The 19,026-nt window shown below is 33.6% G+C and overlaps 2 protein-coding genes across 2 annotated transcripts in view; one reads left to right on the forward strand and one right to left on the reverse strand.

Annotated features, from left to right (window-relative positions):
• Nucleotides 1-6,187: 6,187 nt before the first annotated feature.
• Nucleotides 6,188-12,061, forward strand: LOC132302171 (E3 ubiquitin-protein ligase At3g02290-like). The gene is made up of 5 exons (XM_059799049.1): nt 6,188-6,393; nt 7,337-7,489; nt 9,039-9,471; nt 9,668-9,777; nt 11,756-12,061. Exons 2-5 carry the CDS (start codon nt 7,370-7,372, stop codon nt 11,780-11,782), a joined length of 690 nt encoding a protein of 229 aa, XP_059655032.1. The 5' UTR covers nt 6,188-6,393; nt 7,337-7,369; the 3' UTR covers nt 11,783-12,061.
• Nucleotides 12,062-12,385: 324 nt separating this feature from the next.
• LOC132302744 (agamous-like MADS-box protein AP1) overlaps nt 12,386-19,026 on the reverse strand; it is a 29,409-nt gene continuing 22,768 nt past the window's right edge. Inside the window, exons 2-8 of the mRNA XM_059799677.1 lie at nt 15,358-15,436; nt 14,640-14,704; nt 14,212-14,311; nt 14,048-14,089; nt 13,537-13,578; nt 13,249-13,367; nt 12,386-12,793 (exon numbers count right to left, since the gene is read on the reverse strand). Coding sequence (XP_059655660.1) covers nt 12,697-12,793; nt 13,249-13,367; nt 13,537-13,578; nt 14,048-14,089; nt 14,212-14,311; nt 14,640-14,704; nt 15,358-15,436 — 544 coding nt within the window. The 3' untranslated portion in view covers nt 12,386-12,696. The remainder of the gene's footprint in view (nt 12,794-13,248; nt 13,368-13,536; nt 13,579-14,047; nt 14,090-14,211; nt 14,312-14,639; nt 14,705-15,357; nt 15,437-19,026) is intronic.

A 19,026-nucleotide genomic window follows, 5' to 3' on the forward strand; every position in this document is an offset into this window, starting at 1 on the left:
TTACACAATTCCATTAGTAAAGTAAAACAACCATTATAGTAAAGGGAGGTAGGTGGAATATGGAAACCTAGACGGGGTGTAAGTAGGATATGGTCAAAGGTCAAGGGGGTGTAGGTGAAATTAACCCTAAAACTAATTATTATAATGTGTGTCAAACACATAGTATGAATTTTATTTACAAAATTTTTTTTGACTACCCTACTACATAAAAACATTTTATTTTTTTATTTTCACACTTAATACCAAACTAGCTTTTTAGTCTTAAATATATAATCCCTAACTATATGCAAAGGATCCAGAAAAAAACTAGCAGAATGAGTTTGGATAACTTTTAGCCATCATGTGAAAATAAATAATTAAGCAATCAAATCAAAGAAAATCAGACTCCAATTAAACTCACTTATCTAGATATTTTATATTCTTATATGGCCCCCTTGAACGATAAGGTGTAAAACAGAATTAAAGTTCAGTGTACTTTATTTCAAACATAGTGAATCGGTTTACTTTGAACTGCACAGTCTACAAGTTTTTTCCTACGCAAACAGTTGACGTATTTTATCAATTGGGATTTCCTCGCTAAAAATCCTGGTGTCATCTCTAACTCTTTACTTTGCTTTATTTTATATTGCATGAGATTAATTTATTAATTGCTAAAATAAGTAAAGTTAGAAAGACACAGATCTGTTTCTAAAAATACAAAACTTTCTAAATATTCTCCTGTGTACAATTCACAATACCAAAGTTTTCCCAACTCACAATAATTATAGAATAACTGTCCCATAACCTTAAACATCAATATAGGCATTAAAACAATTCATTCCCATTTAATTCATTCCAAAGTAGCAACATGGTTCATGCTTGCTTTAATGGCTATTACAATACTTAAATTTATATCAAAATAATGCCAAAAGGATATGGTTACAAGTTAGAGCTCATAATGCCACAATTACAATGCTTTACAAAAGAATACTAGAACCTAAGTATTGAATTACAAAAGTCTACAAAATGCACCAATTAACCATAACTAGGCTTGTGAGGGTCCATTGTCAATTACTTCTTTGCCAAAATGATAATAAAGGGGTGAACACAACAGCTCAGTAGGAGGTGCCTAAAATGCACTCCTTAATAATTCCGTTAATCACACACAAGTCATAGAATATATAAAAGAGGGTCATGCTTATTTTGGGGAAAATAGTCATCATCACACAATCCAAGTCCCGTGCATGTAATAAGATGCAATGCCAATGTCACTCTCCATTTTCCAAAATTCTTTCCAACATAATAATCATTAAACCGCTAATGTTACCCGGCTTGAGGTGACTCCCCGGCGCCACGAGAGAAGGAGTAGCTAACATTGACATAAGTTATCTCCTTAGCATCATTTGGGGTCTAAGTAACTCAACCACGCGTAAGGCAGTCTTCCTATATCCCCTCTAGGTTCCATTAACGTCACGGACACAACGTGACTCCTTGCCGTTCGGTTTTCGCAAACGTTATTTCAAAATCCTTCTCAAATCAATTTCTCTTTTAAAAAATAATTTCCATACTTACCCAATGCCAATGATATGAACGTGTCATGCATTGTACCATCATGTTAACATAAGGTTCACAATTCACTATGTCATACTCATATGCTTAGGCAACAAGTTGATAATATAATTCCAACCAGGGGCAGAGCTAGGATTGCAAAATGAGTAGGGCTAAAAATATGAAAATTTAAAGGAGTCACCGGCATCTTGGAATTTTTGAAGGAGGCTCTTGTTGCTGCTCATTAGAGCTTGTAGTCTTAGGCCGAGTACTCGTACTTGTAGAAGTTGCCCCAATCTTTAGTTTATCATCTTTCCGTTTATAAAATGAAAACAAATTTTTCATCTTGAGGGTGAAAAATTCCTACCATGTAGTGCTTCAACAAACAAAAATAAAGGGCATGACTAATTGCCTATCACCTATAGAGGCTAGCAGGAAAAAGAAAAAAAAAATTTAGAGATCTTTTAGATTTGAATGCAACCAAACCCAACTCCAAGATAAATAAATAAATAAAATAATCTTTAATGGAAACATTCATGAACATGGTATGAAAAAAAAAAAAAAAAAAATTAATAAATAAATCTTTAATGGAAACATTCAAGAAAGTCTTCACATAATTCATTGTAAATAAGGATGATTTATGAATTTTAAACCAATCTCTTAGTTGAAAGTCACTAAAAGATGAATTAATTGGCCTAGAGGAGAGAATGGCGACGCATTTCCGCAAGGGACCATGAGGTAGCTCTGATCAAATTAATAAAAAATTGATCTTTCTTAGAGATGAGTATAATTTATTTGGGGGGTAAAAGCTTAAGTAAGAACTAAGATAAGGTTCTTCCTTAATTTCCTAATTCCAACAGTAATCCAATCAATTTGTTGTTTGCATATCAAAAGGCAATATCCAAAAACAAAAACATACATTGATGATCATCACATATTCACAGAGGCAAAGCAGTGAAAATAAAATAAGTAAATGGAATTATCTATGTACCTTCGAGGCTTCAATCGTTGGTTTGCTAGGCTGTGAAGGCTGTGAAGCATTTTCAGAGAGCTGACCCAGAGGCAGATGGGAATGTTCCTGCGGCTCCTACGTTTTCAGAGAGATGACCCATAGCTAGATGGGATTTTATTTTTTTTTTCGAAAGGTTGGCAGATGGGAATGTTCCAACACCATAATAGTTAGGTTTTCAGAGAGAGAGAGAGAGATGGGCTAGTACTTCGTAGCTTTGGTTTGCTAATTGCTGGGCTGGCCATTTGTTTTTTTGTTTTATTTTGGATTGGGCATGGGCATGGGCATGGGCATGGGCTGAGTTATGACTGATTGGGTTGGGCTATGGCTGATACAAAATAGTAGTACTAATTTTATTTTTATTTTTTTGGACCTCGGCTATAACCCAGGTTAGCCCACACTAAGTTACGCCCCTAATTCCAATACAACCAAATTCATAATCATGACATTATAATCATATACGTAAATCATAAAGCAATGTCAATAAATCACATAATCTCTCAATGATTCACATAAGCATAAAATTCAACACATTTTGGCACACATGGCATATATATACTACCATTACCATAACAAACATAATTATCATGCTTCGTAATTAACATGTATACAAGTAAGGCATTATTACAAGAAATTGATTCACAAAAATCAAAGATAAACCTCAAGAAGATAAGAAAAGCCCCAAAAATTACCCCAAATTTCAAAAATCCAAAGTCACCTAATTGAAATTCTACGTCGATCAAATCGTAGCTCTCGTCGAGCTCCTTAACTTTGCCTTCAATGGCAAAGTTCAATTCAAGAAGGAAGAAGGTGAAATTGGAGCTTGAAAGTGCAAGTTTAGAGAGAGAGAGAGAATTTTAGAGAGAGAAGGAGATCCCACAGTTGAAGAAGAAGAAATGGCCCCAAAAAATTTGAAAATATGACCTATATGCAATGGTTTAGTTAGCGCAAGTCCCAGTTGACCCTAGAAATGTCAATAATGCCTTTTCATGCCTATACACATAATAATCATGCTACTAATGTGCAATTAAGTATACAACCACATAATTATGCTCCAATAATAATATATGAGTGCAATGAATCCAAAAAATAATCCCGAGTACGAAAAATTCAGGTACGGGACCTACCTGAGACCTCCGGCCTGAAAATTTAAAAAATGGAAAAAGGACTAAAAATGCATTTGTAAGAGTTCTAAACTCAAAGAAATGTCCCAAATCTCACTCGGAACCTTCGTGGCACGTTAACCGGTGCGTGCCACACAAAACGAGAAGATAAAATAAAATAATCTGAAAAATGAAAAATGAAAAATTGAGAAACATTACATAAACAGCTCAAGTTCATCTGCTATTAGACTTACAAGTATGTGTTTATAATACACACACACACACACAATCTGTCTACAATGTGTGTTTTTAATTTGAATTGGCTTCATTTATCATATTATATATATATAGAGAGAGAGAGAGAGAGAAAGAGAGAGAGAGAGAGAGAGAGAGGTTTTTGCATGATGTAAAATTGTTGCCTAAGTCATATTGAATTGTTTCAGACAAAATTACCAAGCCAAAGGGGTCCTGGGAATGTATGGCCTTCCTGGCTTCCAAGAGGCCGTATCTTGTTGCCTTTTCTTTTTTCTTTTTTTTTTTGGCTGATCCAAGAACCATTTTCACTCCTGTACAATTCTGGAAAAAAAGTTTACTTCTTTTGTGTTGTGCATAAAAGTTCAGGTGATATATAAAAGGTCTTTGCAATGCTAAAAAAATTCAAACAGAAAAAATGGCAGAATCAATGAATTGAAAACTAAATTTTTCTGAAAAAAAATTGATTTTCAAGCCGGGAAAACCAAAAATGCTATTTTTGCATATTTGTTTGAAAAAATAAAATAAAATAAGATAAGTTTTATTTTTGTTGTATTAATGAAATAAAATTAGAATTGGAAACACACAAAAATTAATAATTGAATACTTTAGTCATAATACCAATTAGCCGTGAGAAAAATTAATATTTTCAAACAAAGATGTAATTTGCAAAACTTTTTATAATAACAACGTCGCTCTAGAATTTTTTTTGGGTTTGAGTTACTTGAAAGCACATATCTGGGGTGACATCGAGCCGGCCTAACTCAATCCAACTTCATGTTGAGCTTGGGTTGGGGCTAGACTGGATTAGACCTGCTCAACTTACACCCATAGTCATCAGGGAGCAACCCTACCTCTTGCGTTAGGAAGACGTTCGGTTAGGAATAACTAATTCATAGTTATAAAGCCATTGGGGCCTAGGCCACCATGAATGTGCAGCGCCCTCAGTCTAGGGGCCCAACGAGCAATGCATGAGTCACCCCATTGCTCAATAGTCTGTTCAAATATCAACACGGTGGAAAAGTTTACCTCTTATTTGGTAACTGGTGCAAATGAAAATTTTTAAATATTATTTTAAGATTTTCACAAAATTATTTTGAGAATTACCATAATTGCGTTAAACCTTAATGGTTTTGTTAACAATAATTGCACCATTTTAGTCCCAATAGAGTGGAAGCTGAATTTATAACTTTTAAAATTGTCTTTTTAGTGGAGGTTCAATATTTTAGGTAACTTTTTTTTTTTAGTATATAATTTTGTTATTTTTTATTTTATAAAGACAATTACACCAATTCCTTAATAAAGTTACTATTATCAAATATGATAACATTCTATTAAAGAATATTATGATAAATTTAGCAATATAAGTATTTTTTTAAAAAATTTATTAACAAACAAATTTAAAAATAATTTAATTGTGAAAAGTTTTTATTATTGTGAAGGCTTTTGTAACCTAGTGCTTGTGTTATTTCCCACTGTAATTGAGAGCTCGACTTCATTACTCTAATTAATAAAAAATAACTAATAAAATTTATTATTATTATTATTATGTGTGCCAAATACATAGTATGCATTTTATTTACATAATTTTTTTTTTTACTACCCTACTACATAATTTTTTTTTATTTTTTTATTTTTTATTCTCACAATAATACCAAATAAGCTATTAAGTCTTAAATACATACTCCCCAACAATAGGCAAAAGATTTCGAAAAAACTAGCAGCAGGAGTTTGGATAACTTTTAGCCATCATGTGAATAATAAAAAATTAAGCAATCAAATCAAAGAAAATCAGCTTTCAAAAGTCACTTATCTAAATATTTTACATGGGCCCACTTATCTGATTATCTTACATGGGCCCTTGCACACATCGGGAAGACCAACACCACCATTATAAAAATAATAATTATATTCCAAACCCACAAATATATATATATATCTAAAACACAAATCCATATGTTTAATGGATGAAATTTTATTCTTTTAAACGCCACACTTCGACAAATATATAGAGATGTAAACATAAAACGAGAGAATTTATTTATTTTATTTTTATCTATAATGATAAGGATTAAGGAGTCCTTATTAGACACTGTTTGTTAATTGGAGTTATAAAAAATAATCAATTAATTTTTTATTTTATTTTATTATATGTTGTGGGTGTGCTTTCCAATATTCTCCACTTATATATATATATATATATAGGTGGGTGTGCTTTGGAGTTTGCTTTAATAGTTTCTAAAAACTGTTGGAAAGGAATTGGATTACTCGCGTAATTACTAATAAATGCGGATTGATATTAGAGGCTTAACCCACCAAACCAAACGCAGCTTTAGCTTTAATTTCTCCGCATTCCCGTAGCTAATTCTTCGCCGACAGATCCTGCGACCAATTGACAGACAGAATCGAAGATTCGAAGGTCTCCTTCAGTTCAGAGATTTCAGTCCAACGTTGGACCGCTGTGATCATCCTTTTCTCTCTCCTCTCTTTCTGTCTCTAGAGGTACTCTCTCTCTCTCTCTCTCTCTACTTTCATACATTGAGAGAGTCATATATTGATTTTATTTACTGAAGGTTTATTTGAAAAGGGTATATCTCAAAATCGCTTTTCTTTCATGGGTTTTAGTATAATGTATTGTCTATTTTTTGTTTTTCTCCAAATAGTGATTTTCAACATGAAATCTTAATATATGATTTTTTTATTTTTTATTTCGTGCTTTTATACAATGTATTATCTGTTTCTTCTTTTTCTCCAATGAGTGATTTTGAACATGAAATCTTCATATATGGGTGTGTGTGTGTTTTTTTTTATTTTTTATTTTTTTTAATTTTTTTTTATATGGGTTTTTAGTATTTCATGTATTGTCTGTTTTTCTTTTTCTCCAAATAGTGATTTTCAACATGAAATCTTAATATATGATTTTTTTTTTTCGTTCATGCGTTTATACAATGTATAATCTGTTTTTTCTTTTTCTCCAATGAGTGATTTTGAACATAAAATCTTAATATATGGTTTTTTTTTTTTTTTTTTTTTTTTTTTTTTTTGCAAAGAGTGATTTTGATCCTGGAATGAGTTTATTTATTTTTTATTTGTTTTGGGGTGGGTAGTAAATATTTTACACTGAACAACATTCTTGTTCAATCTGCGGTTTGGAATCTATTCTTCCTATAAGACACTTTATTCTGGCTATTATTTTATTATATGATTAAAGATAAAGTAAGATCATTGATACTCATATTACTGTTGAATTCATTGGATGATCAATCTCATTGTGGCTTTTAGTTGGCTGAAGTGAGGTCGTCTGTTCTCTGATATCAAATTTACTGCTATTTTGTTGCGAGAAACTTATTTTGTTTGTTTATTAATTATTTATATTTATTTTTCATATTATGATTGTTAGCATTGCTTAGGTTGTTGGGTTTTTGCTGATGAAATCGAATTACAGATCTCTAATTAATGTAGAAGTTGGAGCTGCATTATGGGTTCTGTTTGTTGTTGTTTTCGTGTTTCGGATGTTGAAGAAATTGGAAATTCAAACAGTATCAATAATGGAAATCACATTACTCCAAATTCCTTCTTTCAGAGCTTAATGAACAAGGTATGTCTACAGAGTCAATTCAATTATTCTATTTCAAGTAGTTTTATTTTTTCTGTATATGCTGTGTGTGTGTGTGTTTTTATTATATATATATATATATATATATATATATATATATGTATTATAAAAGCTCATTCGGAACAATCTGATCTCATTATTGTGGTTATAATACCGAACTTCATTGTTTTCTTCTTCTTCTTCACTAATATCCCTTTAAAACCAATCCATAACAAGATAGTATTGGTAATCTACAGAGGACTGTTGTTGCTTCGGGCCCATGTTGTCACTTTCTTAAGTTTTTGTTTTTCATTTTTCGGTTTGTTGGTGGGTATGAGTGGGTGATTATGTTTGGCCCTCGGAATTATATATATGCTTTCAATCACAGTGATGGACCCTAGTCTTTCATTATTAACAACTAGTATTATTTCTTCCGTTAATCAAGGCCTACACAACTCAACCAATGATAACCAATCAAAACTTTGAGAAATAATTCTTAATGAGGAGCTCTGAGATCAGTGATTTGCACATCTGAACTGTACGTATCGAGTGATGTTATGTGTGAATCTGATTAAGATCCTTCACATACCGTACTCAAAATTCATACATCACTTCATGTCCTTTATACACTAAACCTTTCGGTGAACTTAATTTTTTAACATATAAAGAAACGTCTCTAGTTATCCATGTTACTCACATTATAACAAATTTCCTTTGAGCTCAATTTTAAATGTATGTGTTGTGTGCTTGTATTGTTCCACTTTCTTTGTTTGCCGTTTGTTTCAAAAACACACATTTGTTTGCACACAAGTGCATGCGTGTGAAATGCATCTATTATCACTATCAATGCTTTCCTTTAGCAAAAGTAACTTATGAATCACTTTGTTTTTTTACCCTTTTGATTGAGCCAATTGTATTGAAATTTTGAATAGGTATAGTAATTATTAAAGAATATTGGAAAGCCCAATACAAGAACCACTTTAACTCCTTTAATGAGAATATTATTAAACTCTACTTTAACTCCTTTAATATAGTTTACCTTGTAAGATTGAGTCATATTTATATTCACAAAGATTTTACTCTGCTCTTGAACAACTGCTATGCTTTTGTAAATAAAATAACTTTATTACTAGCTACACATTTCGTTTCCAGAAACTGGAACTTTTTACTTCTCTCTCTCCTTTTTTTTTTTTTTTAATATTTGTAATTTATTTTTTGCCTTTTTGGGTTTATAAGTACGACACAATCATGTCCGGACTGAATTTGACCCTGCAACTCCTCTTATGAAGTGGCTTGAGAATCAGCTACTCCTCATGCCAGAAAGCCGGTGATCAGAAAATGAAAAGTTTGTCAGTGTCCGGAAAATCTTGTTGATAATCTGGAGCATCTGGCTAGTTTTATAACATCTGTCAATCTAAATTATACATGTCTTGAATAAACTGGTCTTTAAGTTTTTATTTATTGTTTAAAATATAATTTAAATTGGAGAGGAATTGAACTTCAAGTACTTGTGTACGTGGTGGCTTTACTCCCCTTTCACATTTGTCTACAGTATGGAGAACTACTTGGCAGACGGGAAACTCATACTGTTACTACATCTATTCAAGAGGCAGCTTCTTCAAATTCTACCGTGCCATCCAACAATACACAATCTGACACTAATAGGTCTCGTGGTAGACATTTGCCAAATAATGTGAATGCCCAAAATTCCCAATTGCAACGGGTTGGGCTGGTCCCGAGACATGGAAAACACACAGGTCATTCCCACTCAGAGGCAGAACCAATTAGAAGAAGCAATGTTCAAATAAAACCAAAAACGTTAAGTGGAGGAGACAAACCGAGTGGTTTTTATAATGAACATGAATCAAAAGAATGCCATTCTGAGTCCTCTACTACGAAGGTGTTGTCAGCGAATGAGGAAGGCGGATTTGGGCATGCCTATGCTTCATCAGAGGACGAGGATGTCTGTCCTACATGTCTTGAAGGTAATTTTCTTTTCTTTTTTATTTTTCATAAAAAAGTAGTTTCCTATTTTCATTGTTCAGCAATGGCAATTATTAGGCACATTTTCCAAATGCCTTCCAACTAAATTTCAGATATAGTTGCTACATTGTTATATATTCTAAGTAATTTACTCTGCTCCGTATTAATTTGTCAATTCTCTTAATATTCCTCCGGCAGAATATACTCCAGAAAATCCGAAGATAAATACACAATGTTCTCACCATTTTCACCTTGGTTGTATCTACGAGTGGATGGAGAGAAGCGAACTCTGTCCAGTTTGTGCAAAGGTAAATTGTTTCTTCTTGCTTTGTTAATTTGTTCTGACTAATTTTCCTGTATAATTTAATAGATTCTTGTTTGTATAAGATACATCATAAGATGCTTGCTTCAGGCACACATTTACGTCTTGTCCTTGTATATCTCGAAGTTAACCAATTTGATATAAGTAAAGGAGAGGTAATAAAAGTTAGTTATATAAAAACAAATTAAGGTTTTGGGTTTGATGTCAGTCTTGCTTTGAAACTATGAAACCTAGATAAAGTGGACTTGAATTTGAGGAATGAATAGGTGATGCGCCCGCGGCTTCTTGTGTGCGTCAAATCCCCCTGAATTCTGAATGACATTCGGTGCATTTATTGTGCTGTGATGCAGTCATGCTACACATTACACAATTTTAATGTTGGAAGGGATGATCTATAATTGCATATAGTTTTGATCATTTGATCTTTAATTGCATTCATTGATGTAATATTAATGCGGATGGCAATAAGGCAGTCCCCCTACTGTGAGACACATGGTTTCCAACGGTTTTCCTTTATGAATAAACAGCTTTTGAGAAATAAAATAGAGTAGGCAACCGTGGTAAGAATTGTAGGGTTAGTGGATTACTATTGATGTTTTTTGTCATCTTTTAGTTGAAAGAGGAGTTTTTTGTTCTTCTTTTCATTGATAATAGTAAAGAATTAAACCTTTGACCCTGCTCCTCTCTTTTAGATGCCATGTGAACACTATTAACACTTCCCTTCCTCCCTTATTGAGTAGTAACAACGGTATAATATTCTCTCAAAACTACGTAGTCCATGTCAAAAACTAATTGATCTAAAAGCTTAAACTTTTAGGGAATGTACTTAAGTATTGTAGATCAAGCACATATAATTATAATACATAGATAATGGTGTTTGAGTCCAGCACCTTGACTGCATTGTTTAGAGAGAGGGTGTAACACAAGTGTTATGGCCAGGCATATGTATTATAAGCAGGTGGTGATATTTGAGCTATATATCCTAGTTCGCCACATATGCAGGGCTTTAACCTGATCTTGTTCCGTGCTGTGAGATGTCTATACAAGCAGTAGGGAAAGAGAAAGAGAGGGAAGAAGAGCGGGACAGATTGGGGAAACAAGCACATAGAGGTGTTGACCATTTATTGAATCATATGTTCTGATATATTATTATTATTAATTTAGGTGGTAGTTTGATATACAAAAGTGGTTACATGACAAGACTCAAGACACCTGGAATGATTATTCGTTGTGCTTCATGATTCTGCACGTGCACTTGCCTTTTTAGATTTAAATATAAGTTCTTGAACATTTAAGTTAATTATGCTGCATGTAGGTTTTATTTATTTATTTCTTAATATTAAGGGTGCACGAGCTTCAAATTAAGAAGCTAGGTTGCATGTAGGGTCAGATCAATCTGAAATGTGTGACCCTCTTCCCTATGATACATTGTCATTAATTTTCCTTTGTGTAATGCCTGTTAGGTTTTCTGAAACAATATCTTTATTTTCTTTCTCTCTTTCCTCTTATTTGTAGTTTTATGCCGTCTAAAATAACTGCATATCGACTGTCTCATTTCTGGGTGGCTGAACGGTCTTACTCATAGTTTGAATGGAAAGTTTTCCATTATGTCAAAAGTTTATAAATTGCAAATTGGGGTAGATAGTTATGAGATACAAAGTCTGATATATATATATATATATAAATAAATAAAGAGAAAGAGAAAGAGAAAGAGAAAACTGTCACACTTTTTATTACTTAAATTTGGATATACATGCCCGAGATTTTCGAATAAAATTGAACTACAAAATGGGGTGTCTATGCCCGTTAGGAGCAAACACAGTGTATGGCATTACAAAAGGCTAATGCAACTATTCTTGTCAATTATGCAATGATTACTAGATGATTTAGTTATTGTGTTTTCATTTAACATATTTTTTGAATACTTCACACCGTATTTGACTGTCTATGGATTGCTTTTATAGTTGATGGTGTTTGCTGAAACAACTTGATCTCAAGCTGCCATTTGCACGAGTAAAGACTGAAAACCGGACACACAAAAGGAAAAGAAACAATGAGATTGTGAATAACCCATATTGAGGTCAGATTGGATGTGGAAGAGGTTTTGGATTAACAAAAGGTAGGTAAATGTTTTTGGTGGACTACTCTGTCATGTCAGATCCTTTTGAGGATAATTTTATTTGTTTTGCTACATTTTTTGATTCATGTAAAAAGGATATTGAATTGGCCGAACAAATTCCTAACAGTTAAATGGAGAATGATTTCTGCTTCCTCCAAAATTTCAGTATGTTGTTACGTCTTCTTTTCTTGCCTTTTGATTCATCAGCACTTGTGGTTTGTTTCATTGAACTGTTAATCAAGTAAGTTGAAATAATATACACAAGCAAGATGCTAGTACATCAATGCAAAACCGAAAACATCGACGCAAAACCTAAAAGCAGTTTCCAAAGGCCTCCGGGAATGGTTTTTATTCAATGCCTGCAATCCTCCCTTTGAAACCTTTTATATGACACATTTTCAATTTTAAATGTTTCACTATTAGATGCAGGTATTTACAGAATTACCATTAGAAGCAAGAACTATAACTAGAGCATAGAATATAGTCTTTAGAGTTGCAAACTTTCACATACATCAATACAAACACACAACACACTTCCAAAGTTCATTATTTTACAGGTAGAGTCTACCCTTCTACATGAAGCTTAACAGGGAGCAAACCTATAACACACTTATACAGATCACTTTCGCTTGGAGAAGTAATCTGTTAAATCATAATAGAGGTGGTTAAAAGAGAATAAGAATCAATGGGAATATCTTATTTCTCTTTACACCATTATATATATGCATCCATATTCACATAAAAATCAAAATTTTTAGAACCAGCCAGAAGTCTTCTTCCAGTCATTTATGTGGTGAAGCATCCAAGGTTGAGTGAATATATTGGTTCAAGACTCAGATTGAGTTCGTTCCTCATTTCTGGAGCTTTGCCCTGGTAAGTGTCACTGCGTTACAAGACACACAACGTCAAGGGATTGACAAAATAACTGCAGGGCTGTGAACATCGGCCGACCCTTTGTAGTCCAAAACCAAAGCCTCCATGAAATTATAGTTTCATACTTTACTATAACACTATGAAAGCGTATCCATTGCACGCCAATTGTCCATGCTCTACTATACTGTTGTATCAATCCTACGAAGTTTCTAGGTTAATGTTTCTCGTATACTTTAGAAGCTACGTATATACTGTAGTTTTTTCTTTTTCAACCCCTTCCTAGTTCAATATCCAGCTGAAACATGATAATTTGATTCATCAAATGAAAACTTCCAAAAACATGTTTCTTTAGGCGCACACAAGAGAATTTAAGTGGTTCTGGTGATAGGGATATTGCACTATATGTGTTGGTTATATGACATACATCTATATCGATTAGTTGCATGACATGAGAAAGATTATTACCTCATGTTTAGGCAGGGAAGTGATTGTGGTAATGTGAATGAAGATGAATTAGGGCCATAGCTTGGCTGCTCCCATTGAACCTGCAGCTCGGTAGACTTCTCCTTCTCCTTCTCCTTGATCTATGTGCAAATTGAAAATAGTTGTTAACTACTGAATCAACATCATATTTCAATGGATTCACAATAACACAGATACGCTAATAAATCCTTAAGTTCATAACTTCTTTTTTGTTTATTGGAATGGAAGAACAAAAGACTCTTGTTTGAATTTGCATGCAGGGTGGCTCACCTTCTTTGCTAGCGTGTTATTTTGCTCCTGTATTGCCTTCTCCTGTCACAGACGACGATGAGAGATGAGATTATGTGAACAAATGCTAGTACTATGGATCTTTTTTCAACTGTTTTCTTGCTAGGATCACTATAGAGCTAGTACATGAGCTGAAACTGTTTCCTTTCTTTGCATATGTACCCATAGTTGGAATAGATCGATAAAATGACAATCCACAGGCATGATTTATAGACTTATTTTCTAGAATGGATCATCGTGTTCAAAATTTCAACTGGAACAGAAAGAAGATGATGGATAGGGTATTTCCCTTCGCGTGTAGCTTTTCTTGTCAAATAGGACATTTTCTACAGCTTAAACTGATAGAAAGGTGTATAACTTATTTATTGAATGCAGACTGAATTGTGAAGACTATCCTCATACCACAACATCTGTGTTAGAATAACTATGAGGTTCTCATAATAGTCTTTGTCAAAAGCATGCATTTCAAGTAATTAGTGCCAAAAGACCTCACCTTCTTTTGGAGCTGAGAGATGGACTCGTACATGAGCTGGTTCTGCAAAAGAAGATTTTCCCAAAATGTTATTAACCAAAGCTTGCTTATGGTAAACTAGCTGTAATATATATATATATATATATATATATATATATTTCAAAAATGATATTAACATAGCATACTTTTCCTGATCGAATGCGCTTAAGAGCAGTATCAATCTGTTGCTCCAAATTTTGGAGCTCCTTAAGACTTAAAGAGTCCAGATCCTCACCCATATAGTGCCTAAAGATTATAAGAAAATCTGAAAGTTAAACAAACAAAGCGGAAAAGGCAAGTGGCCTCCAAAATTTCCATCCATTCATGTACACTTAAGTATATAAACACATATTTTTATTTGTATCCACGATAGCGGTGTCGGGTCTCTTTATAAGCTAGAATTCGCTTTTGGGGAGTGATTTTAAGGGAATTCAAACTCCCGACCTCCTAGATGTGTCTTGTCATTAGACTATCCCTTTGATTTATACGCGCGCACGCGCGCGCGCACACACACAGATATATATATATATATATATGTATTTTTTTCCATGACACAATGTGACCTGGTTCTTACCTGTGATTTTTTTCCAAAAGCTCGATCCTGGCCTTAAGTTTGACATGTTCCAGGGACCAATTTTCCTACAGAAAATAGCCATTTTGAATACAGCCTCCAAAGGATTAATTCAAACACTTCCATTACCAAATGTATTTAGAGTAATGCTATCAAGAGAGCAGTGATTGTATGGTATCACACACTAATTAAATACTGACATATAAATAGGAAAACATCTATTTTGTTAGGTTCTATAACTGTGTGTCAGTATATAATTAGTCGGTCCCGGAATAACTAAGTTTTTCTCCGTCAAGAAAGCTTTCTAATAACGAGTAATAAATTCTATTCATTTAACCACCGAATTAACATACTTTTAAAAGATTCATGAAAAGTCAAATGATTCACTTAATATACTTAATATATCTTTCAATCAATAGTTAAATGTGAAAAGCTCGTGGCTCTTCCAAATGCAGTCATGTTTTTTTCCTTCAAAACTCTCAATTTTAGTGTATCAAGGCAAATTGATTGCTTCCATGACTATGTATTGTGCGGAATATCACGCTTAACTATCCCGAAAGTTTTATATACTTTCTTCTTGTCATGAAGGAGCTTCTAAGATCATTAATCACGTAGTTATCACCAATTTCAAAAGCATTAATTGGCACTGCAATGATAAAATTAATGGAGACAATTTATTAATTAAATGACTATTAGTTGGCAGAGTGACAGAAGGGCATACAGGTGATTCAGGATCATAAACTGTTTGCTGCCTTTCTGCATACGAGTATCTTTCATATCGCTCAAGGATCTTCTCCATGCTGGTGTACCAAAAAAAAAAAAAATTGTTAAATTTACTATACATAGTTTGCAATTCCTTATATGTAAAACTTTAATCAATGCTTTACCTATATATATATATATATATATATATATATATATATATATATATATATATATAACTTTAAGCAATGCAGTATGCAAATGAAGAACTTGGTTTAAGTGTGCAATAGCTTGTGATATCTTTCTAATTATGTTGTTTAAAAATTAAAAATTTACTTTCATTTTGAGGCATGGCATCTGGAAATTAAAAGCAAGTTCAAAGGGGGGAAAAAAAAAACAAAGAAAGAAAAAAAAGAACCTGCATAAAGAATTGTACCACTACAGGAAAGATAAATAAATTTTATTTACCTAAAAAAAGGAACGATCATTTTGTAAGGACATCGATCATGCTCAAATACACTTAGAAGGTAACCAACCCTAGTGATCAAATATCAAAGGGCCAAAAGGCCCCAGCAGTATAATCTCCCTATTTTCAAAGAGGAGGGCAGAAGTTTGAGTCTGGACGTGGGTAAAAGGGTGTGTGTTATTTTTTACCATTTGAAGAGGAGAAGAAGAAAAAAAAAAAAAAAAAAAAACCCTAGTGATCAAATCTGTCTCTTAATGCCCCTATTCCCTTCAAATTTGGTCTTCCTTCCAAAACATATGTTGTTTCCACATGCCTCCTAGTTCTTGGGATTCCTTTGTTGAGTGGTCTTTAATTTACTGGTCTAATTCCTACCCTTCTATGGGGCCAAAAATCTCCCCTTCCAATTAAGACAAGATACATCAGCACATAAGGGGACCACCACAAACACTGAGACTATTCAACCTTCAAACTGAGCCTCTACAAGAAGCTTGGGCCGGGCCCGATTAACTAAGCATAATGGGCTGAACTCATTAAGAAGGCCTGAGATGATGAGACCCCAAGCCCAATTATGAATATATTACGAAGCTTTTTTTTAGTACCAGTTCTATTAGAAGAAGGATTATAATTTATTAAAACCAAATAATATAAATCCTTATTATAAGGACAGTATAATGTGATTCAGATTTTGAAGGGACAAGTAATGCGAGTCCTTAGGACTCGACGAGGGTTTAGGACCCTCAATAATGGGGAGATAGAGAAAAAAGGGCAAAGCCCCCAAAAAAGAGATCCAATTGCCATCGCCAAAACTACGTTCTGACCTAATTCTCACGCTCTATGAGGTGGGATACGTAGGCAATCTAGGTAATCATAGGTTCAGTCATATTATCAAAATACCACCTCATCTCTATACAATTTCTCTAGTTCGTTATTTTTTCTCTGTTATTATTTTGGGTGTAGTAATTACAGAGATTTCGTTGACTTGTCAAAGTCGAACGAAATATTTTTGCACCTACACCTTCCTATCTTGTAATTTGACATTTGCAACCTCAGTTTACTACATCATCTTAGTGAACACTTCCTCCCCTCCTCAAGCCGTGATAGATTCCATTTCAGATTCGATAAGGCTTAGGCTAAGTTCAATCACTATGAAGGATAATATATCTGGCAGGCTTATTGCTTCTACGTGAGAGCTTTCCAATGCCTTCATCCGCCTTTCAAGAAAACACCCTGACGTGCAACAGTCTTCAGTTGGTCTGAAGTTAGGCTCGTAGCTTCTAGGTCTACCTTTTTTTTATTTTTATCTTTTTTTTTTTTTTTTTTTAGTTAAAAGGTAAGCTTGTATATAGAATAAAGGGTAGAATGTACATGAAGTGCTACAATGCGCACCAAAAGCAAGTGCTACAATGAGCAACAAAAGCAAAAGCAACAACCTACAACCAACAAAGCTATAACAAAACTACTAAGGGTTAAGTATACAAGAATGAATACAAGAAACTGCATCAGCACCAAATGATTCAGCACCAGCAACAAGCCAACATCAATTACTAGAAGATCAGCCATAAGTCTCCACCAGAGATAGAACAACCTTTGAAGTAAAGGATTTGCAGATCATTATAAGACACTACTTGACTGAGGTCTGAGCCGCATCTCAGAATAAAAGAAGCAAGTCTTGCTCTCACACTTGATTTATTCTAGGTTTACTATTGTTTGGGTTGGTTCTCCTCATTTTTAGGGTTCCTCCCTCTTGGTTGTATATTTATCTTTTTTCTATTTTACTTGCATTACGAAAAACAAAGAAAAAGAGGAATGAAAATTTGAGAAAGGGAGGTAGAGTGATACAACGAAAGACATAGATGATGAATGAACGAAAGAACAACTTTAAATTTACAAATTTAAGAACACGTTGAAATCTGGTATATTATTGATAATTGAATGCATTAGTCATTTTGCTATATGCACGTAAATGTACTTATAATAAAAGGACCCTAACACCATAAGGAAACTAATAACATAAGTTTTAAAAATAAATCCAAAATTCAATTATCTTAAAATTATGAAAAAATAAAATAAGAAATTAATTTACTTACTAAAAACTACTAAAATAAAAAACAGAGCCTGCTTGGTTTGTAACTTTGAGAATAATGTGCAAAATCTCTACTTAATTCAGTTTTCTTAAAACTGTTTTCTAAAAATATTTTAGTTTCCTAAAACTTTTTTAGTTATCTGATTTTCTGAATTCTTGATAACGTACTGTTTTCAGAGTTTTATTTTTTTATTTTTTTATTTTTTTTTTCAGTTAAATGATAAGCTTGTATAGATGAGAAAAAAGAATATACAATGAGTCCCATTTTGGGAAGAAAACAACACCAAGGGAACCCTTAGTTAGACAAACTGAACTATCAACAACAAGAGAATAAATAAAGACTGCATTGCTAATGTTGAGAGAATGTCAACATAGTAACTAAGATCCACAAACTACAGCATCCTACCCTCCAGAGAAACTCAACACTACGATCATCAGCCTTTCTTGCAATGGTTAAGATAATCGCCAAGATTGACCACAAGCTGTGGAACAACCTTGCTGGAAAAGTAGTAGTAGCTGGGAAAGGGATGTGAGCTGTTTCAAGACATATGAACTTTTAAGCTTGAGTGCTGCAAGTCTTGATCTAACATAGTCCTTCACCTGGGCTATGATGCAGCTAGAGGATGATGAGTGGTTCCTGAATGCTTTAGCATTCCGTTCCATCCAAATAAAATATACAGTTACAGCCTAAAGCAACTTATGCATAAGAAATTTTGGTGAGGACCAATGAGATGAACACCATTGCAAGAGACTAGACCAGCTACTAGGTGAAATGTAGAAACCTGCAACTTCTTGGACAAACCTCCGAATGTGTGAAGGGTACTCACATTTGAAGAAGAGATGATCAATGGATTCCCAAGCTGAATTACATAGATAACAACAGTTGGTGTAGTGTTTATGCAGAACTGGTTTTGCATCCAATGTGTATAATCTTCCCTTAGTAGCTAGCCAGAGAATAAGACTATGCTTAGGAATATGATGCTTGAACCACACAACCTTGTGCCAAGGAAAAATTGGTGAGGGAGGGTTGAAGTAGCTTAAGGTGTGTGCCATTAAGAACCCTTGGGTAGGGCTAGGCAGCCATTGAATACTATCAATTTCAGAGGATGGTTGGGGCAGTTCCTGAAGTTAAGAAATGA

The sequence above is a fragment of the Cornus florida genome, unplaced genomic scaffold (genome assembly GCF_030987335.1).
Source record: "Cornus florida cultivar Cherokee Brave unplaced genomic scaffold, ASM3098733v1 CherokeeBrave_3.0.0_Hap2_Chr04, whole genome shotgun sequence".
Lineage (NCBI taxonomy): Eukaryota > Viridiplantae > Streptophyta > Magnoliopsida > Cornales > Cornaceae > Cornus > Cornus florida.

Bases quoted from the DNA above. Each gene is read 5' to 3' on its own strand.
- LOC132302171 (XM_059799049.1), top strand. From the start codon at position 7,370: ATGGGTTCTGTTTGTTGTTGTTTTCGTGTTTCGGATGTTGAAGAAATT. The intron at 7,490-9,038 runs GTATGTCTACAG...ATTTGTCTACAG, and splicing joins TTCAGAGCTTAATGAACAAG to TATGGAGAACTACTTGGCAG. The intron at 9,472-9,667 runs GTAATTTTCTTT...TTCCTCCGGCAG, and splicing joins CTGTCCTACATGTCTTGAAG to AATATACTCCAGAAAATCCG.